This window comes from Boleophthalmus pectinirostris, unplaced genomic scaffold (genome assembly GCF_026225935.1).
Source record: "Boleophthalmus pectinirostris isolate CB_2022bp ecotype Guang Dong unplaced genomic scaffold, ASM2622593v1 HiC_scaffold_7, whole genome shotgun sequence".
Classification (NCBI taxonomy): domain Eukaryota; kingdom Metazoa; phylum Chordata; class Actinopteri; order Gobiiformes; family Gobiidae; genus Boleophthalmus; species Boleophthalmus pectinirostris.
In genome coordinates, this window is record NW_026571473.1 from 4,537,236 (window position 1) to 4,564,807 (window position 27,572).

The 27,572-nt window shown below is 41.3% G+C and overlaps 1 protein-coding gene across 1 annotated transcript in view; it reads left to right on the top strand.

The window, feature by feature from the left end:
* The window catches only part of dnah3 (dynein axonemal heavy chain 3), an 82,579-nt gene that overhangs the window by 37,057 nt on the left and 17,950 nt on the right, over positions 1 to 27,572 (top strand). Inside the window, 20 exon segments of the mRNA XM_055164754.1 lie at positions 1,786 to 2,005; positions 3,644 to 3,778; positions 4,646 to 4,757; positions 5,919 to 6,160; positions 7,701 to 7,801; positions 8,994 to 9,099; positions 10,401 to 10,530; positions 13,664 to 13,900; positions 14,666 to 14,769; positions 15,920 to 16,214; positions 17,200 to 17,379; positions 18,350 to 18,366; positions 18,368 to 18,474; positions 20,215 to 20,371; positions 20,445 to 20,588; positions 22,504 to 22,796; positions 25,168 to 25,541; positions 25,702 to 25,867; positions 26,473 to 26,689; positions 26,853 to 27,035. Coding sequence (XP_055020729.1) covers positions 1,786 to 2,005; positions 3,644 to 3,778; positions 4,646 to 4,757; positions 5,919 to 6,160; positions 7,701 to 7,801; positions 8,994 to 9,099; positions 10,401 to 10,530; positions 13,664 to 13,900; positions 14,666 to 14,769; positions 15,920 to 16,214; positions 17,200 to 17,379; positions 18,350 to 18,366; positions 18,368 to 18,474; positions 20,215 to 20,371; positions 20,445 to 20,588; positions 22,504 to 22,796; positions 25,168 to 25,541; positions 25,702 to 25,867; positions 26,473 to 26,689; positions 26,853 to 27,035 — 3,520 coding nt within the window.

Genomic DNA, 27,572 nt, shown 5'->3' on the forward strand with positions numbered 1-27,572 from the left:
TATAAAAAATTTGGAGTTTTATTTATTTTTCTTTCTTTCTTCACACAAATTTACCTAGAAGTTGACTTACCCCCTTCTTAAGACATGCTGATGCAGATTTGGATTCTTTACGATTTCCCCTTTCCAGAGACACTTTGGTTTTCGATATTGGACCAGTAGTTGCTGAGTAAATGCAATTTGAATTTTGGCGACCACGCAAAAAAGCGGAAAAAAAAAATAAATTGTGCAAAATTTTTACATTTAAACTTTCTTGGCTCTGACTTACCCAAACACCAATTTTCTTTGCAACTGGACTATGTGAGCATGCAAATTGCAGTTTTTTTTTTGGGGGGGGGGGTGAATTGAGGTGGAATGACCTTCATAACAACTGTTCCCTCGTTAACATTATGGTTGCTAGGTAACAGTACTGGAATTACCTCTACTTCTATTTCTAAACCAGATGAACTCGATTTTTGTAACGTACTAAAAATAATGATGTTTTAGTGAAATCAGTCTGACCCGTCACGTGCACTTAAAGCTACACTGTGGAACTTTTAGTGGAGAGTCCATCACCTGCTCCTCTTCATGGAGATGTTGTCCAGTTGTCTGGAATGTTCCACAGTACGGCATTTTAATTATCTCTACGGAGACAGAAGGTGACGCCGCAGGGCCTGATTACATGTCAGATCTGTGAAGAGGCAAGCCGTCTCACAGTAAGAATGTAAGTTGATGCAAAATGGACACGTTTAATGCCACACCGGGATATTCCAGACGAATCAACATCTCCATGGAGACTCCACCAGAAAAGTTACACAGTGCACCTTTAACTTTGATATATTTTGTTATATATCTCTCTCTCTTTTTTTGTCTCTCACTCTCTTCCCTCTCTCTTTCTTTCTCTTTCCTTTCTCCTCCCTCTCTCTCTCTCTCTCTCTCTCTCTCTCTCTCTCGTCTCGCTTCTCTCTTTCGTTTCTCTCTCTCTCATTTCTCACTCTTGTCTCTCACTCTTCTCTCTCTCTTTTCTTTCTCTCTTTCTTTCTCCTTTCTCCTCTCTCTCTCATCTCTCTCTCTCTTCTATCTCTTGTCTCTCTCTCTCTTCTCTCTTTCTCTCCTCTCTCTGTCCCTCTCACTTTCTTTCTCTCTCTCTCTCTCTATGTCCCTCCATCAGTAAAGTTACACAGTGCACCTTTAAGTTTGATATATTTTGTGATGTTTCTCTCTCTTCTCTCTCGCTCTCGTCTCTCTCGCTACCTTCTATTTCTCTTTTCTTCTCTTTCTCTCTTATCTCTTTGCTCTGTTTTCTCTCTTGCTTCTCTCTCCCTTTCTCATCTCTGACTCTCTTCTCTCTCTTGTTTCTTTCTCTCTCTCTTCTCTCTCTTTCTCTCTCTCTCTTTTCCCTCTCTCTCATCTCTCACTCTCTTCTTTCTCTTGCTTCTTTCTCTATCTCTCCTCTCTCTTTCTTTCTCTCTCCTCTCTCTCTTCTCTCTCTCTCTCTGTCTCTCATCTCTTACTTTCTTCTTCCTTTCTTTTTTTTTCTCTGTCTCTCTCCTCTCTCTCTCTCTCTCTCTTACCCTCCATCCGAAAAATTACACAGTGCACTGATATATTTTCTTATATTTCTCTCTCTCTCCTTTCTTTCTCTTCTCTCTCTCTTCTCTCTTTGTTCCTCCGTCAGTAAAGTTCCGCAGTGCACCTTTACGTCTGACATATTGTGTGATGTTTCTCTCTTTAACCTTCCATCAGTAAAGTTCCGCAGTGCACCTTTACACGTCTGATATATCTATTGTGTATATGTTTCCGTGTCAGCCTGGCGCAGAAGATCGTGGCGACGTACCGCTTGTGCTCGGAGCAGCTCTCGTCTCAGCATCACTACGACTACGGCATGAGGGCGGTGAAGTCCGTGCTGACGGCCGCCGGGAACCTCAAACTCAAGTACCCGGGCGAGGACGAGGGCGTGCTGCTGCTGCGGGCGCTCATGGACGTCAACATGGCCAAGTTCCTCGCCCAGGACGTGCCGCTCTTCCGGGTGAGAGACGAGACACTGACAAGACGACTTTTCAGAACATTTAACGAGCCTCTAAACACCAAAATCACTTTTTTTTTCTCCTGATTCTCTGAGTAAATGTGTCTAAAATAGAAGTGTGTCTCTCTCCCTCAACTTATTTTGGCGTTTTCGTGCAGATTTGTTAAAAATGTGACTTTTGGGTCAAAGTCGTGTCTGTATCGACCTCTGAAGGATCAACTACTCTCTCTCTTCTCTCTCTTCTCTCTTCTCTCTCTTTTCTCTTTCTCTATCTTCTCTCTCTTTTCTCTTTCTCTCTCTTCTCTCTTTTCCACTTTCTTCTCTTTTTCCTTTTCTTGTCTCTTATTTTCTCCTCTCTCTTTTTCCTCTCTCTCTCTTTTCCTCTTTTCTCTCTCTTTTTCTCTCTCTCCACTCTCTTTTCTCTCTCATTTCTTTTTCTCTCTCTTCTCTCTCTTTCTCTCTTCTCTTTCTCTCTCTTGATCTCTCCTCTCTCTTTTTTCTCTTCTCTCTCTTTTCTCTTTCTGTCTCTTCTCTCTCTTTCTCTCTTCTCTCTCTTTTCTTTTTCTCTCTCTCTTTGCTCTCTACTCTCTTTTTTCTCTCTTCTCTCTCCTTTATCTTTCTTTCTCTTCTCTCTTTTCCACTTTCTTCTCTCGCTCTTTTTCTTTTTCTTCTCTTATTTTCTCCTCTCTCTCTTTTTCCTGTCTCTCTCTTTTCCTCTTTTCTCTCACTCTTTTTCTCTCCTCTCTCTCTCTTCTCTTTCATTTCTTTCTCTCTCTTCTCGCTCTTTCTTTCTTCCCTCTCTCTAGCTCTCTTCTGTCTATTTTTCTTCTCTCTCTGTTTTCTTTTTCACCCTCTTTGCTCTCTCTTCTCTCCCTTTTCTCTTTCTCTCTCTTACTTTTTCTTCTCTCTTTTTCTCTCTCTCTCTCTCCTCTCTCGCTCTCTTCTCTCTCATTTCTTTCTCTGTCTTTTCTCTCACTGTCTTGGTTCTCTCTTCTCTCTTTCTCTTCTCTCTTATTTCTTTCTCTTCTCTCTCTCTTGCTCTCTTCTTTCGCTCTCTCTCCTCTCTCTTTTTCTCTCTTCTCTCTCTTTTCCTCTTTCTTCTCTTTTTCTTTTGCTTCTCTCTTTTTCTCTTTCTCCATATCTCTCTCTTTTTCACTCTCTCTTTGCTTTCTCTTCTCTCTCTCTCTCTCTCGTCTCTCTGTCTCTCTTCTCTCTCTTTTTAGTAGTCATGTCGTACACGGGGCCAAAACTCTTTCCTGTTCACAGACATTATTATTATTATTATTATTTATTATTTGACAGATAAAAATATATTAAAACACCTTCATTTTATTTTGTTGAAATCAGGTTTTAAAAATCAGAAAAATGTGTTTCTCGTGTAAATTTGTGTCATCAGTGTGGGACTATCTATTCTTCATTTCATTGTCAACATATTTTGGCAACATATATTGTGTAAAAGTATAAATATATTTACGACAGGTATTACCCATCAAATGAAGTCAAAACCAGAGAATCACACACAAACACACAGAGTTTTAAGGTTTAGTCACTCAGACAAATGATCAGGTTCAATGTTTGTGGATTTATTTTTGAGATATTTTGTGTAAAAGTGCAGTTTAATGAATCCGTCTGCTGCTTCAGGGCATCATCTCTGATTTGTTTCCTGGAGTGGTTCTTCCAAAACCGGACTACGAGCTCCTCCTCAAGGCCCTGGACGAGAACGTCAGGAAACTCAACCTGCAGCCGGTGCCCTGGTTCATCGGCAAAATCATCCAGGTATTTCACTTTTGTGTGAAGTATTAAGTGTTAAGTGTGAAGTGGCTCTGGTCTGACATTCGTGCATCTGTGATTAAAACAATAATCGTTTGTGGGACGTCTTTAAAAATCATGATAATCGTCGTTTTGTCAGCAGTGAGTGAAGAAAATAAAGCTGCACATCCATAATGTTTTATTCTAGATCATTGTTGTTTTCTCTTTTTACTAAGTACATCACTCTCTCTCTTTCTCTCTTTCTCTTTTTCTCTCTCTCTCTCTCTCTACAATACTACTACAAATGTGTTGTTTAAATATGGAGTCTATTGATAATATTCAAGTTATAATTATTCATACATGTGCAGAAACCTGACACACAAGACTAGAGCCTCTCACGGCTTCAGTCTGAAAAATGTAATATATAAGTTGCAGAAAACACTCAAACCATGAAAAGTGTGACTTCTAGTCCAAAAAATATGATAATCTTTGATTGCTCTTATTTTTCCCGTGAGAATCATGCCACAGATTTTAGTCTCGTCTTATTCTCAGGTGTATGAGATGATGTTTCTATCTCGTCTCGTTCTCAGGTGTATGAGATGATGTTTCTGTCTCGTCTCGTTCTCAGGTGTATGAGATGATGTTTCTGTCTCGTCTCGTTCTCAGGTGTATGAGATGATGTTTCTGTCTCGTCTCGTTCTCAGGTGTATGAGATGATGTTTCTGTCTCGTCTCGTTCTCAGGTGTATGAGATGATGTTTCTATCTCGTCTCGTTCTCAGGTGTATGAGATGATGTTTCAGTCTCGTCTCGTTCTCAGGTGTATGAGATGATGTTTCAGTCTCGTCTCGTTCTCAGGTGTATGAGATGATGTTTCTGTCTCGTCTCGTTCTCAGGTGTATGAGATGATGTTGGTGAGACACGGCTTCATGATTGTCGGAGATCCTATGGGAGGAAAGACTTCAGCCTACAAAGTCCTGGCTGCTGCTCTTGGAGATTTGTTCCGAGGTAAAAATAAACACAATACTTCAGATTTATCATCTCCTAACACATCTCCTCTTCTCTCTCTCTCCCCCTCTCTCTCCTTTCTCTCTCTCTCCCCCTCTCGCTCTCTCTCTCTCTTCCTCTTTCCCATAGCAAAAGGAAAAATTTAATTTGTCGACTAGACAAAAGTTTATTTGGTTGAATACATTTCTCAGTTCATCCAAGCTGCTTCTCCAGTTGTGGTCAGACACTGGTGGACACTGCCTTGTATCTGCCTGAAAGGAGGAGCTAACAACACTGAAACTACTCTGTAACTAACACACACACAGTGTTTACAGTTTCTGTTTGTAGCTTGGCCTGTTGAACTGCACTGAGTATGAGTCATATAAGCAGAATCATTCAGGGCCATCATGGAGCTTTCACACCTCTGGACCTGATTTAGGTTTGAGGTTGGAGTTGTAAATAAGAGACAAATGGTTCCTCCATTTCTGTTTAAAGAAGGAGTCTCTTTCTTAACAAAAACAGCTTCTTTAACTCTCCTCTCAAACCAGTTCTTTTCTCTGGCTCAGATCTGTACCTCACTGTCGTTGTTAGAGATGTACAGCAGACTGAGGTCCTTTTAGGTGGAGATGTAAAGCAGACTGAGGTCTTTTATTTGGAGATGTAAAGCAGACTGAGGTCCTTTTAGGTGGAGATGTAAAGCAGACTGAGGTCTTTTTAGGTGGAGATGTACAGCAGACTGAGGTCCTTTTAGGTGGAGATGTAAAGCAGACTGAGGTCCTTTTAGGTGGAGATGTAAAGCAGACTGAGGTCTTTTTAGAGATGTACAGCAGACTGAGGTCTTTTTAGGTGGAGATGTACAGACTGAGGTCTTTTAGAGATGTAAAGCAGACTGAGGTCCTTTTAGGTGGCGATGTAAAGCAGACTGAGGTCTTTTTATTTGGAGATGTACAGCAGACTGAGGTCCTTTTAGGTGGAGATGAACAGCAGACCGAGGTCCACTGCTGCTCTCTCGTCTGTGTTGGTTCATCCTCTTGTGAAGTGGCTGTTTAGTTTCTCCAGTGTAGCTCTCATTATAGTCTTCACTACACTGAATGGAGTAGACCACACTGCTTTGTTTGTGGCTCGGTGTCATGGATTCTACCTGGACGACTGAGGGATTTTACACACGTCTCTTTCCCGTAGAAAACCTGATGGAGGAGTTTGCCGTGAACTACTGCATCATAAACCCAAAGTCGATCACCATGGAGCAGCTGTACGGCTGCTTCGACCCCGTCAGTCACGAGTGGTCAGACGGAGTCCTGGCCAAGTCCTACAGGAGCCAGGCAGTCTCCACCTCGGACGACCGCCAGTGGATCATCTTTGACGGACCCATCGACGCCGTGTGGATCGAGAACATGAACACTGTGCTGGACGACAACAAGAAGGTACAAACATGAGACTGAAGGGCCCACGTTACAATCTGTGTGTCATTCGTTCATTCATTTTTCAATATAAAACCAGGACTAAACCAGGACTAAACCATTTTCGGGGTCTCAGTCCCGGTCCTGTTCCCGGTCTCAGTCCCGGTCCTGTTCCCAGTCTCAGTCCCGGTCTCAGTCCTGGTGCCATTCCTGGTCTTAGTCTTGCTCTTGGTCTTTGTCTTGGTCTTTGTCTTGGTCTTAGTCCTGGTCTCAGTTCTGGTCCCGGTCTCCGTCCCGATCTCAGTCCTAGTCCTGGTCTAAGTCTTGGTCTCAGTCTCGGTCTGGTCCCAGTCTGGTCCCGGACCTGGTTTAGACCTGGTTTAGTCTTGGTTCAGTCTTGGTTTAGACCTGGTTTAGACCTGGTTTAGTCCTGGTTCAGTCTTGGTTTAGACCTGGTTTAGACCTGGTTTAGTCCTGGTTTAGACCTGGTTTAGACCTGGTTTAGTCCTGGTTCAGTCCGGCATCTCAGTTTAAGTCACGTAAATGGGAAATGGTCATTATCTGTTTTTTTCCATTTTTCATTTAAACACAAAATTGAAAACTGAAAAAACAAATCGTTATCTGTTTTTTCATTTTGGTTTTGGAGACAAATAATGAAGAAAATTGTTGTTTTTTAATTTTTTAGTTTTTGGTTTTATATTGGAAAACAAATGAACAACTGACACACGGATTTGTTACACTTTTCTCTGATTCTAATGTTGTTTCCTCATCACACACAGACCTGGAGTTGTGTTTTGTTACATTCACATGTTTGACACAAAAACCCTGCAGATCTAGGCTGAGTTCTTCACTCCACTGTGTTTTTAAACCCCACACACCTTCACTAGAATCATGGAGGATCTCAGTCCTAGAATTAAATGAAACAGAAAATGCACACCAAAGTTCTCGTAGAAGTGCAAATGCAAGGAACAGTCAAAGAAAAGTGAAAAATTGCATAGCACCCTCAGATGGCTGATGTCCAAATGCTTTTTTTAATTTTTAAATAACGTTTCAGCAAAAAAGCCTTCATGAGATCATCTTTTTTGCTTTTCATACTGTGGTCCAAAGCAAGAAAAATTATCTGACGGAGGCTTTTTGCCGAAACTTTATTTAAAAATTAAAAAAATCTTTTGGACATTGGCCATCTGAGTGTGCTCTGCATGTTTTCACTTTTATTTCAGTCCTGGAATCGTCTCTACTGAACTAAAGGTAAAAGGAGCTGTTCACTTGAAAACTAGCACTTCATGACATCACAAGGTGGAACAGAGCATTTGAAGTTTTGGAGATGTAGACAGACGAATAATAAAGAGTCACTCAAACATGTGAAGGAAACAAAACACAACTCCAGCTCTGATTATGAGGAAGGAACAACATTAGAACATAAATAAAACAGCATAATAAAATGTCCCAGACCTGCTCCACAAGATTATTATAAACACTGACTCTCTGTCTCTGTCTTTGTCGTTGTCTCCGACTAATTCCTTGTCTTTGTCTCTGTCTGTCTCTGTCTCCGTCTCCGTCTCAGCTGTGTCTCATGAGTGGAGAGATCATCCAGATGAGTCCCAAGATGAGTTTGATCTTTGAACCTGCAGATCTGGAGCAGGCGTCTCCAGCCACGGTCAGCAGGTGAGGGGGCTGATCTCTGACCCTGAACCTGGGTGGGACTCGGATGGGAGCCCGCTGGGAACTTATACTTTGCAGTGACATTATGCTGGTAGTGTTCTATATGTATCTCTATGGTGGAACGTTCAGCAGTTACCATGGAGACACAAAGTACACATTAGCAAACATTGTGAAAGAACTTTTAAAATGGATAAAACATGAAAACCCCAAATGTGCTTTAATCTGTTCTCATCTGTAGTGAAGAAGTATATAAGAATAAAACTGGTTGTTCTAATCCAACTTTGTTTGTACAGCACATTTTATAAACAAGACAATTCCCAAAGTGCTGCTCACAGCAACATAAAACATTTCACTCTAAGAAGTCAGCAGAATTAAGTTTCAAACAAAAGGAACTATTAGAATGTAGATAGTGTCTTAGTACTCGAGACCGGCCTCGAGACTGCTTTTTTGCGGTCTTGGTCTCGTCTCTGACTCAAGTGCATTTGGACTTGGTCTTGTCTTGGTCTTGAAGGCGCTTGGACTCGGTCTTGTCTCGTACACAAGCTCTGACACTGGACGAGTGAGCTTATGTTTCACTACAACCGTGTGCAGAGGCTAAATATCACGGCAAAACCAGTAACTTAATGTAACTGTAAATGTTATGAACTTGAAAAAACTGACTTGATTCACTTTGAAATTGTTTTCTGTAAAGTTCCAGTGGAAGAGGGATTAAAGAAGAGGTTCTCAAACTGTGGGTCAGGGTCCAAAAAAGGGACAAAGAGTGTTTCAGTGTAGTACAGTTAACTTGGCCTGTTTTAAGCCTAAATGAACATTAATCAGATCAAATGGAGATAGATTTATAAAAACACTGATCTATAAATGTGTCAAAATAACTGAAATACAAATAAATGTCAAAAATGGTCTTGATTTGGTCTCGATTGGCCGTGGTCTTGGTCTTGTCTCGGTCTTGACTCTCAGAGGTCTTGCCTACAACGCTATCAATAGATAAAATAATAATAATAAAATCAATAAATAAAGGTAGTACTAAAAATTTAAAATAAATCAAAACAAATAAAACACAGAGGAGAAAGACACAACCTCGCGGTGTTAAAAGCCAGAGAATAAAAGTGGGTCTTAAGGACGAGACTTATGGGGGTTTGTAGTATTAGTGGTGGTGGTGAAACGTGTTCATGTTCTGTCTGTTTGGATCCTCCAGATGTGGGATGATCTACATGGAGCCTCATCAGTTGGGCTGGACTCCTCTCAGAGACTCGTACATGAACACACTGCCTGCGAGCCTGAACGCAGAGCACAGAGAACTGGTGAGCGCCTCGTTTTCTGGGTTTCAAAATACATCATCACATTCTATAGAGCAGGATTATTTAATACAGACAGAAGCAGTTAAAATGAATATTGTTCAACTGCAGAGTTTTGTTGTAATACAGCTTGTCCTTGGGTCTAGTCAATAATAGAAATAATCAGGTTCATTTCTGTTACCTTTCCAATATTTCATGGCAAAGTACAATGAAATCAATAGAAGTAACTGTCTCTTGCCTCTGTCGGGGATTATGACATCTTCACATTCTAGAATCTGAAAACCACCAACACTTCCATAGCCAAGGTCCAACATGCCCTCTTTCTGACACATACACTTTTGGAACATTTCATCATGTTGTAATAAGAGTTTTTAAAAGGAATTATCCAGCCTGATTCACCTCGCAGCATTAGAATTAATTCGCTCGACAGTAGGTGGTACTTTTTTTGTCTAACCAATCACTGCTGTTTGGTTGTGACATATGTAATGCACCAAATCCTGTAGGAAGAAGAACAATAACGTCTTTCCCCTTGATAAAATTCACCAAACATTCTCTTTGTTCTGGCTTTAAATCCTCGATCTCGGGAATCGTTGGCAATGTAGAATGTCTGTCTTCGTCTACATCCATCTCGACGCTTTGTTTACTGTTGTGCTGTTCCACAAAAGGGACACAGACAGACACGATGAGTTTGACGTCACGGCTTCACAGCTCACAGCTGATTGGCCGGTGCGCACTCTACAACTTCCGGGGTTCTTGAATACCGCCTAGTGTATTCTGATTCCTGACCTAGAGCTGGAGAGAAATTAAATTGAGCAGACGCATAGGGGGCACCAGCCTGATTAGAAATGATCCTGAACAGCTTTAGAGTGACCTTGAGCTGTGCCAGTGGGTACAGTCCACACGGGGTCTGTGAGGGGGGGTTCACGCTTTCACGGCCTGGTACCAAACGACCGACGGCCCGGTACTGGGGACCCCTGATCCAAATGATTCTTGTGACGGTGTATGGAGTTTAGAAACACGGTGGAGCACTTCCCGTATTACCGCATGACATCTAAAGGTGGAACAGAGTGGTATCTGTTTGAGAGAGCCAGCCTAAATCTGAATCTGCAGGTTTGTGTGTTAAACCTGTGAGTGAAACACAACTCCACTTACGTTTGTGATGAGGAAACGACATTATAACAGAGATCAGAAAACTGTGTAATCTGAGATGTTATTTTGTGTAATAAATATCAGATGTTTCACTGGTTTTGCTTTCGTCTTTCAGAACAAAATACCGACCATTGTTTCTGCCGTTTCCTTGGTAACAGATAGTGGACCTTTTCGACTGGCTGGTTCCTCCGTGTCTGGACTTCATTGACAGAGAGTGCCGCTTCTTCATCCAGACGTCGCCCATTCATTTGACCTTTAGTCTCATGCGGCTGTACTCGAGCCTCATGGGTAAGTATGGAAACCCCACACGCGACCTGACAAACATCTGCGCACACTCTCAAATATACGAAAAAAAAAGTGAAATAACTCAATTAAATATTTATGAATCCAGAACTCTTAATAGGGAGCAAAAAGCGTCATCACATTACCCCAATTCATGCGTCCTTACTCTGGCTTCCTGTTCATTTTTTAATTTAATTTAAGATTTTATTGTTTGTTTTTAAAGCTTTGAATGTTCTGGACTCACGTTAAGTCTCGGCCCTCATCCAGATTTAGTCCCCCGTGTGCTCTGAGGTCCGAGGTCCAGCTCCAGCTCGTGGGGCCTAAGACCAGACTTAAAACGAGGAGGACAGGACCTTCTCTGAGACCAGCCCCAAACTCTGGAACGGACTGCCCCCCCACGTCCCAACAGCCCCCCCCCAGTGTAGAGTTTTAAGTCTCGTCTTAAAACCCACTTTTACTCTCTGGCTTTCTATTCTATTGATTCTATTAGTTCCTTTTGTTTGGAAGATAATTCTGTTGACTTTTTAGAGTTAAATGTTTTATGTTGCTGTGTGCAGCACTTTGGAAACTGTCTTATTTATAAAATGTGCTGTACAAATAAAGTTGAATTGGATATTTTGAATGAAATTGTCACAGTATCCACCCTTTGCTTTGTGCAGAGCGCTGCAAACCCTTCAAAAACCTTCTCACAATGAGCTTTATAATTAGAAGTTGCCGATACGATACATATCTCGATACACAGGCCACGATACAATACATGTCTCGATACAGTGCATTTTCAATTTGATATGATATATTTCAAATCAATTCGAATATGATTCAATTAAAAAATAAAGTTTAAATCATGACTGTGATACTAAAAGTTTTTGTTAAACCACTTCTTGTGCAAAGTGAATATGAAAAAAGTGAAAATGTCAAATGTGTTGTGTAAACGATTTTCCTTCCTCTGAACAAACAACGAAACTGTAGGTGTAACAAAATAATTTAGTAAAATATACCAAAAAATACTCTTGGCGATATATCAATACAGCAGCCCACGATATCGATACTGTACCAGCACATTATACGATAGATTATATATCGATATTTCAATATGTTTGCACAGCCCTATTTATAATGAAGTCTCCTGAGGTGGTTTTCACTTCACATCTGTGTTCCAGCAGCTTTAAAATAACCTAAAATCTCAGTCCGTTTTTTTTTTTTTTATTGTTTACTATGGTCCATATGTATTCATTCATTGATAGTTTTGATTCCTTCAGTGTAGGTTTGTCAAAAGTATCGAAAATCAGATGCGAATCGATAATGAAACTAGTATTGAAACTAGTTCCTTGTTTGAGCAGGTATCGATACTAAAAAAGTCTAAAAACCTTTCCTGAATGTCTTTAGAATGATTTTGAGCTGTATCTGAACAAGTATAAGAGCACATAGACTAGTATACGCCCATGGACCTGGTTTAGACCTGATTTAGACCTGGTTTAGACCTGGTTTTTAGACCTGGTTTAGACCTGGTTTAGACTTGGTTTTTAGACCTGATTTAGACCTGGTTTAGACCTGGTTTAGACCTGGTTAAGACTTGGTTTTTAGACCTGGTTTAGATTTGGTTTAGACTTGGTTTAGACCTGGTTTAGACCTGGTTTAGACTTGGTTTAGACCTGATTTAGACCTGATTTAGACCTGGTTTAGACTTGGTTTAGACCTAGTTTAGACCTGGTTTAGACCTAGTTTAGACCTGGTTTAGACCTGGTTTAGACTTGGTTTAGACTTGGTTTAGACCTGGTTTAGACCTGGTTTAGACCTAGTTTAGACCTGGTTTAGACTTGGTTTAGACCTGGTTTAGACCTGATTTAGACGTGATTTAGACCTGATTTAGACTTGGTTTAGACTTGGTTTAGACCTAGTTTAGACCTAGTTTAGACCTGGTTTAGACTTGATTTAGACTTGGTTTAGACTTGGTTTAGACCTGATTTAGACCTGATTTAGACCTGATTTAGACCTGATTTAGACTTGATTTAGACCTGGTTTAGACCTGGTTTAGACCTGGTTTAGACCTAGTTTAGACCTGGTTTAGACCTGGTTTAGACCTTGGTTTAGACTTGGTTTTTAGACTTGGTTTAGACCTGGTTTAGACCTGGTTTAGACCTTGGTTTAGACTTGGTTTAGACCTGGTTTAGAGACCTGGTTTTAGACCTGGTTTAGACCTGATTTAGACCTGGTTTAGACTTGGTTTAGACCTGAGACCTGGTTTTAGACCTGGTTTAGACCTGGTTTAGACTGGTTTAGAAGACCTGGTTTTAGACCTGGTTTAGACTGGTTTAGACTTGGTTTAGACTGGTTTAGACCTGGTTTAGACCTGGTTTAGACCTTTTAGACTTGGTTTAGACTTGGTTTAGACTTGTTTTTTAGACCTCGTTTAGACCTGGTTTAGATTTGGTTTAGACTTGGTTTAGACTTGGTTTAGACCTAGTTTAGACCGGGTTTAGACCTAGTTTAGACCTGGTTTAGACCTGGTTTAGACTTGGTTTAGACCTGGTTTAGACCTGGTTTAGACCTGGTTTAGACTTTTAGACCTGGTTTAGACTTGGTTTTTTTAGACTTGGTTTAGACCTGGTTTAGACCTGGTTTAGACCTGGTTTAGACCTTGGTTAGACCTGGGTTAGACCTGGTTTAGACCTGGTTTAGACCTGGTTTAGACCTGGTTTAGACTTGGTTTAGACCTGGTTTAGACCTGGTTTAGACCTAATTTAGACCTGGTTTAGACTTGGTTTTTAGACTTGGTTTAGACCTGGTTTAGACCTGGTTTAGACCTGGTTTAGACCTGGACCACTGAGGGATTACACAGATATAAGGGCACATGGGAACAGAAAAGAACTTACTGCAAATTAATGTGGAAAATCACATTGTATTTAAAAAAAAAAGTGTTTTTTATTATCATCGTGGTTTTTGTACTGAGTATAAAGTCTGTTCTTTAGTACTAAAATCAAGTTTGAAATGTTTGAATCGTGACAACACTGCTTCAGGGAGACTCTACAATGCAAAAATTCACGGAAATAAAGGAGAAACATAAATGAAATCATGTACAAACTTTTCCTGTTTGTGTAAATCATCTCGTCCTCTTCTTAATGTTCCTTTTCCTCTACAGATGAAATATCTGCGTCTGAGCCTGAAGGTGACCGTGCCATGTCCGGGCTGCAGATCTCCGCGTGGCTGCAGGGTCTCTTCCTGTTTTCGGTGGTGTGGACTCTGGGAGGGACCGTTACCGGAGACAGTCGCAAGAAGTTTGACCTGTTCTACAGAGAACTGCTCCTGGGCACCAGAGAGGAGCACCCCCGACCCAAGAGCATCAAACTCAAGAAGAACCACCTGTTCCCCGACAGAGGTGCCGCTTTAGACCACGGTTCAGAACTGTCAACGCTGTAATGTAAAGGGTCCATATTACACTGTTTTCTAATGTTGTTTCCTCATCACACACACAGACCTGGAGTTGTGTTTTGTTTCATTCACATGTTTAACTCACAAACCTGCACATTTAGCACAAGTTCTTCTCTCATACAGGAAACACCCTGTTCCACCTCGTGATGTCCCTTGGAAATACAGAAAGTGAATTGCCAATCTTTACTCAACTAAAGGTAAAAGAAGCTGTTCACTTGAAAACTACCACTTCATGACATCACAAGGTGGAACAGAGAATTCTGAGCTTTGGAGATGTAGACAGACTAATAATAAAGATTTACTCAAACATGTGAAGGAAACAAAACACAATTCCAGGTCACGACTTACGACGACACGACTTAAAGCTCACGTGAGCCATTTTGTGTAATATTGGACCTTTAAATATTAGTGTCATAGTACTCGAGATGGTCTGTTTTTTTATGATCTTGGTTTTGTCTCGGACTCCAGTGCGTTTCGACTCGGTCTTGTCTTAGTCTTGAAGGTGCTTGGACTCGGTCTTGTCTTGGACTTGAGTTGTGACACTTGACGATGCGTTGCGATGAGCGCAACGAGGGTGACGACTTTGATAGATTTATAAACAGGCTTTAAAAGTCTTGGTCTTGTCCTGGTCTCAGACTGGTCTTGGTCTCGATTAGTGCAGTCTTGACTACAGCACTATTATATATTGACAGCCTGTTTTTGTGTTTTGAAGGTTCGGTCTATGATTACTACTTCCATAAGGAGGGACAGGGCCAGTGGAACGTTTGGACAGATTCAATCACCGCAGCAGAAAACACCATCTCACCAAAAGCAAATGTGAGTTTAAGATCAGGAATTCAACCTCCAACAAAATCTGTAATAATTTTTTTGTTTTGGTACGGGATGTTGGGTTCGGTGCAGGGCTGTGCACGAGTGAGTTTGCACAATTTGTGTGTTTACATTGCAAAACTATGGTCGCATTGGTGGTATATTGCAGTCCTCACTTTCGTGGGCACAGATCGAAATATCGATACAGCAGCCACAATATCGATACCGTATCATCACATTAAGCAAAATTTTGATATTTTGATATTTATGCACTACCGGGGCGTCAGTAGCTCAATCAGTAGAGTGTTTGTCCACTGATCCAAAGTTTGGCAGTTCGAATCCCGCTCTCGTCATAAACATCATGGGTTGAGCGTCAGATCCACCGATTCACAGGTTGGTGGTGTAATTCCAGCTCCTACAGATGAATGCTGTTGTTGTGTCCTTGGGCAAGACACTTCATCCACCTCTCTGCCAGTGTCTGTGTGCTCTGGTGTGTGAATTTGTGAATGTGTGAGTGGTTCCTTTGAGCCTTGAAGGTGGAAAAGCGCTGTATAAAAATGTGACCATTGACCCTAGCCGCCATATCCCACATATTTAAAACAGTGAAAGTGCTGCGGGATCTCGTGATGTCACATTACCTTGCGTACCGGCGGCACGGTGGCTGAGTGGCTAGCACTCATGCCTCACAGCAAGAAGGTTCTGGGTTCGATCCCCGGGTCACCCGGGCCTTTCTGTGTGGATTTTGCATGTTTCTCCCCGTGTCTGGATGGGTTTCCTCTGGGTGCTCCGGTTTCCCCCATCAACCCAAAACATGCTACATAGGTCTCCATAAACAGTTGATAGTCATGGTCAGTTAAATACAATCAATTCAATCATTGTGTCCTTAGGCAAGACACTTCACCCACATTGCCTAGTATGAAAGTGGTGTGTGTGTGAGTGATGGTGGTGGTCGGAGGGACCGATGGCGCCGAGTGGCATGGCAGCCGCGCCTCTGTCAGTGTGCCCCAGGGCAGCTGTGGCTACAATAGTAGCTTACCATCACCAGGGTATAGAGTGAATGAATAATGCTGAATAATGCTGTGTAAAGCGTCTTTGGGGACAGAAAATGTCTGTGAAAGCGCTATATATAAAGACTTACCTGTGTCTCTCCTTTGCCCAGGTATCAGACTTGATCATCCCCACCATGGAGACAGCCCGACAGCTGTTTTTCCTGCGCACGTACCTGGCCCACGAAGTGCCCGTGCTCTTCGTGGGGCCCACTGGAACCGGCAAGTCCGTCATTAACAACGGCTTCCTGGTCAAACTGCCCAAGGAACGATACACGCCCAACTGCATCAACTTCTCCGCGCGCACCTCGGCCAATCAGACGCAAGACATCATCATGGCCAAGCTGGACCGCCGCAGGAAGGGCGTGTTCGGACCGCCAGTGGGAAAGAAGTGCGTCATCTATGTGGGTCAGTGATTTTCTTTGGTAGTTTCAGTAGTTTTAAAGGTGCAACTTTTCTGGTTGTCTAACTTTTCTCCATGGATATGCCAATGCTCTGCTTCAAATGTTCCACAGTGCGACATTAAACAGCTCTACTTTACATTTATTCAATTATAGGTGGTTTTATAGCTCAAAAATACCTCAAAAAACAAACATTCTGACTGTGAGATCTGACTTGTAATCTGTAACTTGTTCTGGTTTGGTCTCTAATGCTGTTTCCTCCTCACAATCAGACCTGGAGTTCATTCACACACGTTTAACACACAATCCTTGCAGATTTAGGCTCCTTATTTAGTTCTTTCCTCAAACAGAATACACTGTTCCACCTTGTGATGTCATGTGGTAAAACAGGAAGTGCTCCACTGTGTTTTTAAACTCCACACACCTTAGTTAGGATCATTTAAATAATTTCAACCCTGGAACTGCCAAAATCTTTTAAACAAAAGGTAAAAGGAGCTGTTGTCAGACATATTCAAAATCAGATACTAATCAATAATAAAACCAGTATCGAAACTAGATCCTCATTTTTCACAAGTATCGATACTATAAAAGAAACTGACAGGACAGAGCAGAACCTTTCCTGAACGTGTTGAGATAGATCTGGAACTGGATCAGAACGAGTATAAGAGCACATAGTAGACTAGTATACACCCATGGACCTGGTTTAGACCTGGTTTAGACCTGGTTTAGACCTGGTTTAGACCTGGTTTAGACCTGGTTTAGACACATGGACACATGGGAATAGAAAAGAAAGTTCTACCATTTAATGTGGAAAATCACAGGATATTGTCTAAAAAAAGAATGTGTGTTTTTTTTGTTTTGTTTTTTATTATTGTGGAATTGGTTTTGAATACTGAGTTTATTCCTTAAAATCAAAATTTGAAAGTCGAAAGTTTGAAATTTCAGTTTCATAACTTTGAGTATTTTTCATCTTTTTTCTCCGTTCTGCTCAGACGACCTGAACATGCCGGCAAAAGAGATGTACGGAGCGCAGCCTCCCATTGAGCTGCTCAGACAGTGGATCAACCATCAGCCCTGGTACGACAAGAAGGACACCTCCAGGATCAACATCGTGGACGTGCTCTTCATGTCTGCAATGGGGCCCCCTGGTGGTGGAAAGAATGACATTACAGGTACATCTCACCTCACTGCACTCCACATTTTATAAGTTGAATCAGTTGAATAGAGCCTATTCAGTTTAAACTTTACAGCACTGTATTACTGGATCAAGGAACAAACAATATCCAATCAAATCTGTGTATTCAAGGTGATGACAGTTCTAAACACAGACACAGAGGAAAGAGGTTTTGAGATGAGATGTTGAAAAATGTATTGAGACTGTAAAGTCGAGACGTGAAAGCTAAAGAAAAAGGGAAACTAGCTGTTATTTTTTTCTGAAATTAAGCATTTTGTTTTAAGATGCACAATTGAGCCATTTGATTTATTTTCTCTAATTAATTTTAAACTGCAGTCCTGTATCTAATGTAGCCCACTGTATGTTTAGTGTTAACACTACAATGTTTTTAACTTGTATTTTTGTTGATTTGACAGTCTATTGTTCAGACATTTAGACATTGATAAAACTAGGGCTACTTCTGTCTCACAATCATAACACAAGTTAGACATTATGATGTCCCGCACCTCTGCTGGAGGAGATTTTCTCTAACCAGACCTCCTCAAACTTTAGTTGAACACCTCTGCTCTAGACTCACTCACAGTGGGAAGAGGAAACACAACTTTTACTCAAGTAAGAATACTGTTACTTCAATACAAATATTTCTCAAGGAGGAGTAAATGTATGCTGCTGGAAAAGTAGTTCTTTAAAAAGTTTCTCAAGTAAATATAACTGAGTACTCCCACCTCTGACTGCACTCCTCACAGGTTACATGTGTTACTGGTACTGGTGTTGTTGTTGCTCTGGTTTTGTGTGGATGTTGTAGCTCTGGTGTTGTTGCTCTGGTGGTGTTGTAGTTCTGATGTTGTTGTAGTTCTGGTATTGTTGTAGTTCTGGTGTTGTTGTAGTTCTGGTGTTGTTGTAGTTCTGATGTTGTTGTAGTTCTGATGTTGTTGTAGTTCTGATGTTGTGGACATTCTGACCTCCAGGCCGCTTCACTCGTCACCTTGAATGTCGTCTCCTTCGACTCCTTCGATGACGAGACTCTCACAAAGATCTTCAGCACCATCACAGACTGGCATTTTAGCAAAGGCTTTGATGCTTCGTTCTACAGGTAGGACCAGAAAACAGACACAGACTAAATATTTTTAACAGCATCATCTTTACTGGATAATTTACAGGGCCCATACTTTTCTCAAACGGAAAACGCTCTGTTCCACCTTGTGATGTCATGTGGTAATACAGGAAGTGCTCCACTGTGTTTCTAACCTTTACACATCTTCACTAGAATCATTTGGATCATTTCAGCCCTGAAATTGCCAATCTATTCTGACCTAAAGGTAAAATGTAGCTGTTCACTTGAAAACTAACCGCTTCATGACATCACAAGGTGGAGCAGAGCATTCTGAGCTCCATCTAAATGTGTTTTAGATCATCCATCTTGACAAAAACTTGATTATTATGTGTCCATAAATATTTGTCAGTGTGTAATCGTATTATTTAGTACAGAAATCCATGTTTAAATTTTGTGACACCAGAGTCAAATGAAAAAGTAAAGTCTGAATCTCTCAGTGAATGAGTGCACTTTAAAGTTCAGGTCTGTGTAGTGACTCAGGGGTCAGGGGTCAAGGGGTCAGGGGTCAGGGGGGACATTCAGACACAGCACTTGTCAGGCTTGATAAACCATCAGGTGAAACATTTATGGATTTTCTTTTTCTCAAAATCAAATACTGAAGACAAAGATTTAAAAAATTATTGCTATATTATGTAAAATGAAATACTCTGTAAAATATGAATGCACTCAAACTGTTGTGTAACGCTCTCACCTGTCCACACCTCAACTATTGTGTGGAAATATGGCTGAATAATTCTAAAACAAATAACAATTCCATTTTCTTACTGCAAAAGAAAGCTAGTAGAATTGTAAATAATGCTGATTACTATGCCCCAACAAATGCTCTCTTTATTAAAGTAAATACATTAAAATTACATGATCTCGTTGATCTAAATATATTGCAGTTGTCATGTTTAAGGCACATAACAATCTGCTCCCTCAGTATATCCAGGAGATGTTCAAACCCAGAGAGAGTGAGGACAGTCTGAGAGGATTAGGCCTCTTTCAGAAAGCTCATGTGAGGAGCAGTCTGAGAAGACGACGTGTCTCCATCAGAGGAGTTCATCTGTGGAATAGTCTGGATGAAACTTTAAAAGGCTCTAAAACTATTTACACATAAAAAAAAATATATAAGACCAAAATTATAGCGAATCTAGAGGAATACAATCAATTATTTTTTACCTTATGGAACTTACAGATTAACTGAAACTTAAATTATATTTATATATTTAATTGTATTTATAAACCAATAGGTATAAATATTAACATGTACATGGTCTGTGTGTGTGCGTGTGTGTGTGTTTATGTGTATATGGACATCGAGGTATATTGGTTTGTGTTCTGTATTATGTATATGTGTAAACCAAAAGATTTAAGTATACATTCTTTCCTGCACTCATAAAAGATTAGTTTTGGGTTGTTTTCTGTAAATAGTTCTGCCGTCTTGTATCCTGTTCTATTATGTGATAGGGTTTTGGCAAAACAAGTGTTAAACTTCAGCCTAAACCCCTTCGGTCTGTAGAATAACCTTAATGATATGCATAAATCATTGAAACATGATGTATGATTATGTTAATTGCCCGGAGAAAATAAACTAACTAACTAAAATATTAAAAACATATAAAATCTGCACAGAATAGTCTCAGTGTGTTGTGTCGCCCAACGATGCATCTGATGTTTTCATGTTTATTTCTGACATGTTTATTTCTGAGTGTTTTTCATGTGTGTGTGTTTGTACAGACTGGGGAAGATGATGGTCCAGGCCACACTGTCCGTGTATAAAGATGCTATGGAAGTGTTCCTGCCCACTCCGTCCAAGTCTCACTACATCTTTAACCTGAGAGACTTTGCGCGGGTGGTCAGGGGAGTGCTGCTGGCTCCACACACACACCTGCAGGTCAGACTCACAGTGCTCTCCTGCTCTTGTGTTACTGTTGACGGAGTTTGGTTAAATGTCTCTTTTGTGGTAGGATGGGGACAAACTGATCCGCCTGTGGATCCATGAGGTCTATCGAGTTTTCCAAGACAGACTCATCAACGACGAAGACAAAGAGACTTTTTTCACCATCGTCAAACAGAGGACGTCCGAATACTTTAAACAGAGCGTCGACAAGGTGAGGCCATGGAATACAACTCTTTATCTGCAATACGATCAGTCACAATAGTATTTAAGTATTCAGTAAAGGGTCTGTGCTGGATTTTTTTCTCCCATGTTTGTGTCTCAGTACAGCAGCTCTTGAGGCCAAACTACCGTATTTTCCGGACTAAAAGACACACTTAAAATCCTTTAATTTTCTCAGAAATCTACAGTGCGCCTTATGTATTAATTCTGGTTGTGCTTTCTGACCTCGAACTGATTTTATGTGGTACACAGCGCTCAAAAATCTGTCAAAATGTTTTAGTACGACTTTGGAAAACTACATAGTCGCACCGCTTGATGAATTGTTGGAGCATTACGGCGACTGTAGTCAGGAGCCTCGCTGAGTCATGTCCTTTAGTCCAACAGAATCTGGAGCGAGCAGTTTTTTTTCAGCGCTTATACTTTATGTAAATGACTCATATGGTTTTAAGTTTCATTTCTGTAAAACATAAACAAATGTGTCAAAGCTGCATTAAACACATTATTACTCAGTGTATATCTGAGTCGTCCTCGTGGATGGATGGATCGTGGACACCTGGACTAAGGATCAGTCTCAAGTGTCGTCCGTTTGTTTCTCTTATTGTGCCTTATAATCCAGTGTGACTTATGTATGAAAATAGACAAGAGAATTCAACATTATTGCTATTCTGCCTTATAATTTGAAAAATACGGTAAATCCACTGTGAAATATCTGCATCTACCATATTTTCTGCACTATTAGGCGCTCTCATTAAATGGTCTATTTTCAAACTTTTTTCACAAATAAACCGCGTGGGACTTTAAAGGAAACACAACAGTGTGATGGGTCAGTGGTTTTGTTTGTTTGTGGCGTTCACGGTGACTCTGGGCTTTGTTCAGTTGTGGCGTGTAGGGAGGGTGCTGTCTGGGACCAATGGATTGTCGGCGTGTTCGCAGTGACTCAGTTGTTCAGTTGTGTCTAGAAGTGGCACATTGCACTCGCTTTTTCGGTTCGTTCCTCCGTTCCGTTCATCGTCAGTGTGGAGTGATGAGTGTGTCTGTGGGTGTGTTTCGCTGTGCGGTCACTGTCTGCTCAGTGTGTGTTTGCCTGTTCTGCGGGTGGTGCGGCTTTGTAGTTTACTGAAGTCGGGGATTTGTGTATGGGGCGCTCTGGATTGTGGAGCACGCAGTCATTTTTTGAAGAGGTTGGAGGCTTAAGAGCGCAACCTATCGCCCGGAAAATATGGTAATTATAAAGGATTTTGCATTGTTAACATGGCAGGGTAGCCACAGGGTCTTAAAAGTCTTAAAAAGGTCTTAAATATCATGTTCCTAAATTAAGGCCTTAAAAAGTCTTAAATTATGTTGTCCAAGTCTTATTTTTTTTCACAAAGGTCTTAAATTTCATTAGCCTATTTTTTTGTTTACTCAACCGACCGAGCTCCAGTGTGATGTTAAATGGAGGGAGGAAGAAAACAACAACATAAAATCACATAACAGGAATGAACGTCTAATTTGGAGTATGCACAAACAAAACTTAGTTTCTTAGAACGTTTTGAATTAACTTTTGGACGTTTTTCAAGCAACGCATACTAATAAATAATTTTATAATGAAAGTATTTTTTGTTATTTGAATTAGTGGGTAATGGTCATTATTAGAATTGGATCTGGATAATGGGTGCAATGTTGGTCTTAAAAAAGTCTTAAATTTGGGATAGTCAAACCTGGGGACACCCTGCATGGTCTTTTTAAAGCTGAATTAATATTTATTCAGATTATATATATATATATATATATATATATATATATATATATATATATATATATATATATATATATATATATATGAATACATTTATATTTAATTAAAGCTCTCATGTAAACGTGGCGGATGCTCCTTTAACTCATGCCAACCGTTCCTTTCCTCGCAGCTCCTCGGTCACCTCAGCCCAGACGGAAAGATCACGGACGAGCACATCCGCAGCCTGTTTTTTGGAGACTACGCCAAACCCGACGGTGACTCCAGAGCGTACGACGAGATCACGGACCTCCGTGCGCTGCAGAAGGTCATGGAGTTCTACCTGGACGAGTACAACAGCAGCAGCAAGGCTCCCATGGGCCTCGTCATGTTCAAGTTCGCCATCGAGCACGTGTCCCGCATCTGCAGAGTCCTCAAGCAAGACAACGGGCACCTCCTGCTGGTCGGAATCGGAGGGTCGGGCAGGTAGTTTCACTCTAACGTTTCAAACTGTCTATACTAAGGATTACATTTGATACCATGGAGCGTATTTACAAATGGATGTAGCTCACCTGCTGCTGCCGTGTTCCAAGTAGGAAGTGAGCTCGGGCGCGATTCGGCTCTGTTTACTCTGCCTCCAGTTCACTTTTTATTGAAAAAATTTTGCCCTGCTCTCTGTAACTGCAGCTGTGAGCCTCATCATTTTAGTCTTAAAATGTTTGTATTAACCCGCTCTATATTGTCCTGGAGTTTTTTTATTTTATTTCACTATATAGACCTTTTTTCCAACGAGCAGGAAGTGTCGGTAAATGTCACTTCTGGTTAATGGTTTTCTGTATAAATGTGTGTCGTATTCTCCAGCAGCTTCATAAATCTGCCCCATCACCAAATCTTGAACCAACAAACTCCACAAATTATAAACATTCTAACATGAACAATTTATCCACAAAGATCAAGAGAAGAAAGAGCAAAACTTAAAGGAAACAACGAGACACATTAGTCACACAACAAACTCAACTCATGTTATGGTCATGAATAAAACAGAAGGAACTTGTTCACTCAGACTCATTCTAGAATTAAAATTAAAATCGATTTCATGATGTAGATATTTGCATAGACAGAAAGATTTATGCAGTTTAAAGCTCGACATGTGTCTGTGAACAATTGTAGCATCTTTGTCTGTGCAAATATCTACATCATGAAATCGATTTTTAATTTTAATTGTAGAATTAGTCTGAGTGAACAAGTTACTTATTAATTAATTAATTATTACTTCTGTTTATAACGTTAGTTTAGTTGAGTGTGTGATTAATGTGTGGTTGTTGTTTCCTTTAAGTTTTTATCTTTCTTCCCTTGATAGTTGTGGATAAATTCTTCCCTCTGGTGTCTTTGCTGACAGCAGGAAATGGGAAGAGGTTTGCTTTAAGTAACTTCCTTTTGTAGCCGACTGTCTGATGGGCACCTGTTTTGCTCTGAGACTTTCAGTGGGCTGTACTCATTTTTGCACCAACCTGATTTGACTAAAACTGAAAATGATGTAATCTAAGTTGTATTATTAATCTTAGTTTTTTGTTCTAAATTCAAGAGAAGCTGTATTAAACTGAGTCTGTGCACATTTGCAAGTATTTTTTGTGTTCATTGGCATATTGTACAAAATGTTACTTTTCAGAGAGGGTTTACTCATTTATGCTGAGCTCTGTAGTTTTGAAATCCATGTATGATTTGTTCATTCATTTTTCAATATAAAACCAAAAATAAGAAAATGAAAAAACAACTAATTTCTTCATTATTTTTCTCCAAAACCAAAATGAAAAAACAGATAATGATTAACTGTTTCAGTTTTGGATATTGTGTGGAAAAAATGGATAACGACCGATTCCAGTGACATAAACTGCGATGCCGAACTAAACCAGGACTAAACCAGGACTAAACCAGGACTGAACCAGGACTGAACCAGGACTGAACCAGGTCCGGGACCAGACCAAAAGCAGACCAGGACTAATAGCAGGACTTAGACCAGAACCAGGCCAGGACTGAGACCGGGACTGAGACCGGGGCCAGACTGGGACTAGACCAGCCCTGAGACCGGGACTGAGACCAGGACTGAGACCGGGACTGAGACTGGGACCATGATTGAGACTGGGACTGGGACTGAGACTGGGGCCAGACCGGGACCAGACCAGGCCTGAGACCGGGACTGAGACCGGGACTGAGACTGGGAACAGGAACAGGACTGAGACCATGATTGAGACCGGGGCCAGACCGGGGCCAGACCGGGGCCAGACCGGGGCCTGACCGGGGCCAGACCGGGACCAGACCGGGACTGAGACCAGGACTGAGACCGGGACTGAGACTGGGACCATGATTGAGACCGGGACTGAGACTGGGACCATGATTGAGACCGGGACTGAGACTGGGGCCAGACCGGGACTGAGACCGGGACTGAGACCGGGACTGAGACTGGGGCCAGACCGGGACCAGACCAGGACTGAAAACGGTTTAGTCCTGGTTTAGACCTGGTTTAGTCCTGGTTTAGTCCTGATTCGGTCCTGGTTCAGTCTGTATGTGGCGCAAAAGTCCCGCATCACAGTGTAAGTCATGGAAACAGGAAACGGTCGTTATCTGTTTTTTTCCATTTTTCATTTAAACACAAAATCAAAAAATGAAAAAACGAATTGTTATCTGTTTTTTCATTTTGGTTTTGGAGAGAAATAATGAAGAAAACTGTTGTTTTTTCATTTTCTATTTTTGGTTTTATATTGAAAAACAAATGAACGAATGACACACAGATTTTTCAATATGAGTTTTATTATCGATTAGCCTGTGATTTTCGATCTTTTTGACCTCCCTCCTGCAGGCAGAGCGCCACTAAACTGGGCACTTTCATAAACGACTACGTCCTGTTCCAAATCGAGCTGACGAAGAACTACAGCCTGAGCGACTGGAGAGAGGACCTGAAGAGGATCATGCTGAAGGCCGGGGTGGAGGGCAGGAGCCTGGTGTTCCTCTTCAGCGACAGTCAGATCAAAGATGAAGCCATGTTAGAAGATATAAACATGCTCCTGAACACCGGAGACGTGCCCAATATCTTCGCGGCGGACGAGCGCGCCGACGTCATCGAGAAGATGCAGGGGATTGCTCGCACAGAGGGCAAGAAGATCGACCCCACGCCCCTGTCCATGTACAGCTACTTCACAGACAGACTGAAGACCAACCTCCACATTGTCCTCGGTATGAGAAAACTGTTCACACAAGAGGAAGGAAAAATCTCTCTTTGGAATTACTTTTCAAAATATGTAATTAGTAGAAAAAGCCACATTTTTTTTACAGTTTTATTGCTTTTGCTTTTCACAATATAATTATTTAACTGCACCAACTGCAACCGTTTCAGCCATGAGCCCCATTGGAGATGCGTTCAGGAACCGTCTGAGGATGTTCCCTTCTATCATAAACTGCTGCACCATCGACTGGTTCCACGCTTGGCCCAACGACGCGCTGGAGATGGTGGCCCACAAGTTCCTGGAGGAGGTGGAGCTGGAGGAGGACATCAGGCGCGAGTAAGAGGCAATACAGTAAAGTGTATTTACCTTGTTGACGTGTTTCTGCTGCTGCTGCATCTTCAGAACTCTCCCTGGTAGGTTGTGGTATTGTTTTTATAAAAGAACCCAAGAAGTTAAAGTACATAAGTAGACAAAATGAACGTCTTTGGTTTGATCACAGAAAAATGAAAATGTGCTCTTTAAATCCATCTTGTATTTTTTCTTGAGTTTTCAGAAGATCATAAAACTTTTTTGTCTGTATTTGCGAAAGAGAAATGATCTGTCCATCCTGCAAGATCATTTTACTTGACAAGTTATGTTAAAATAAACGACCTCTAGACTAGAATTAATCCAATTCAGAAAGAGTAAGTAGATCATAAATCTGAAAACAAGATGAATAGCCTAATATGAGTTTTAAAATCTTGACCAGATCAGAGAAATTTGCAGTGTTCTCAGATTACTTAAAAATAAAGCTCAAATTAAAGTCTAACAGAGGCTCAGACAGAGCAGTGCCTACAGTTAGCATCACGTCACCAGGGAATATTGATGATATCAGCTGCAAACTGTCAGTACCTGGAGGTCACATGATCACATCCCTGATCCCAGTGCCTGGTTGTTCGCAGAGTGGTGGAGATGTGTAAGACCTTCCAGACCAGCGTGAATGACATGTCCGAGCGCTTCTTCTCCACACTGAGGAGGCACAACTACGTGACCCCCACCTCGTACCTGGAGCTCATACTCACCTTCAAGACTCTGCTCAACGCCAAGAGGAGCGAGGTGGACACGGCCCGCAACAGATACATTGTGGGCCTGCAGAAGCTCGAGTTCGCCTCCTCACAGGTCCTTTTAATATGGGCTTATACGGCTCATATTACTGTATTTTTGGACTATAAGTGTCACTTTTTTCATGGTTTGGGTATTTCCTGTGAATTATACTTGTCTTGTGTGTCAGTATCTGCTGCTCCTGTTCCTCCTGTACCACTGTCACTTGGCTCTACTGCAGGTGTCAGTGATGCAGCAGGAGTTAACGGCGCTCCAGCCCGAGCTCGTCCAGACCTCTGCAGACACGGATAAGATGATGGCAAAGATCAAGAAGGAGACTGTGGAGGTGGACGCTAAGAAAGAGCTGGTGTCTGCTGACGAGAAGGTGGCCAATGAGGCGGCAGCAGCGGCTAAAGCCATCAAGGTACGTGTTCTCCTCTGTATAACAGTGATTCATGTCTGTCTATGACTAAAAAAAACATGTGCAATCTTTAAACACACTCTACACAAGCAAGTGAACCATGTTTTTAAAGTGTATGCATCGTATTCTACGTTCAGACTGCAGGGCTTAATGTTCAGTTCAGTTATTTGTGAAATCTGTTTTTTTTTCTGTCCTGCATGAGCTTTGGAGGACACAACGAAACAAAGTCACCTAAACATAGACGCAGCATTGAGCACCTGGCGATTTTAAAGTTCCTCTCGTACCTGAAGCCAGAACATGCACAGATGATTTGTTTTAAGGAGGAGATTGAAAAGGAGAAGGACGAGGTTTTTGGACGTGGCGTTTTGTGAAGCAGTGGCAGCGACGTCCGGAAAAGGGAACGTGTGGGTGCAGAGTCAGAGTGGAGGGATTGATCTGTGATTCACTGCTTCACTCACACAGAGTTCAGACATAATTTTCATATGATAAAAACATTTGTGAACATTTGTGACGTGTAGGTGGATGATTGTGACCTGGCCG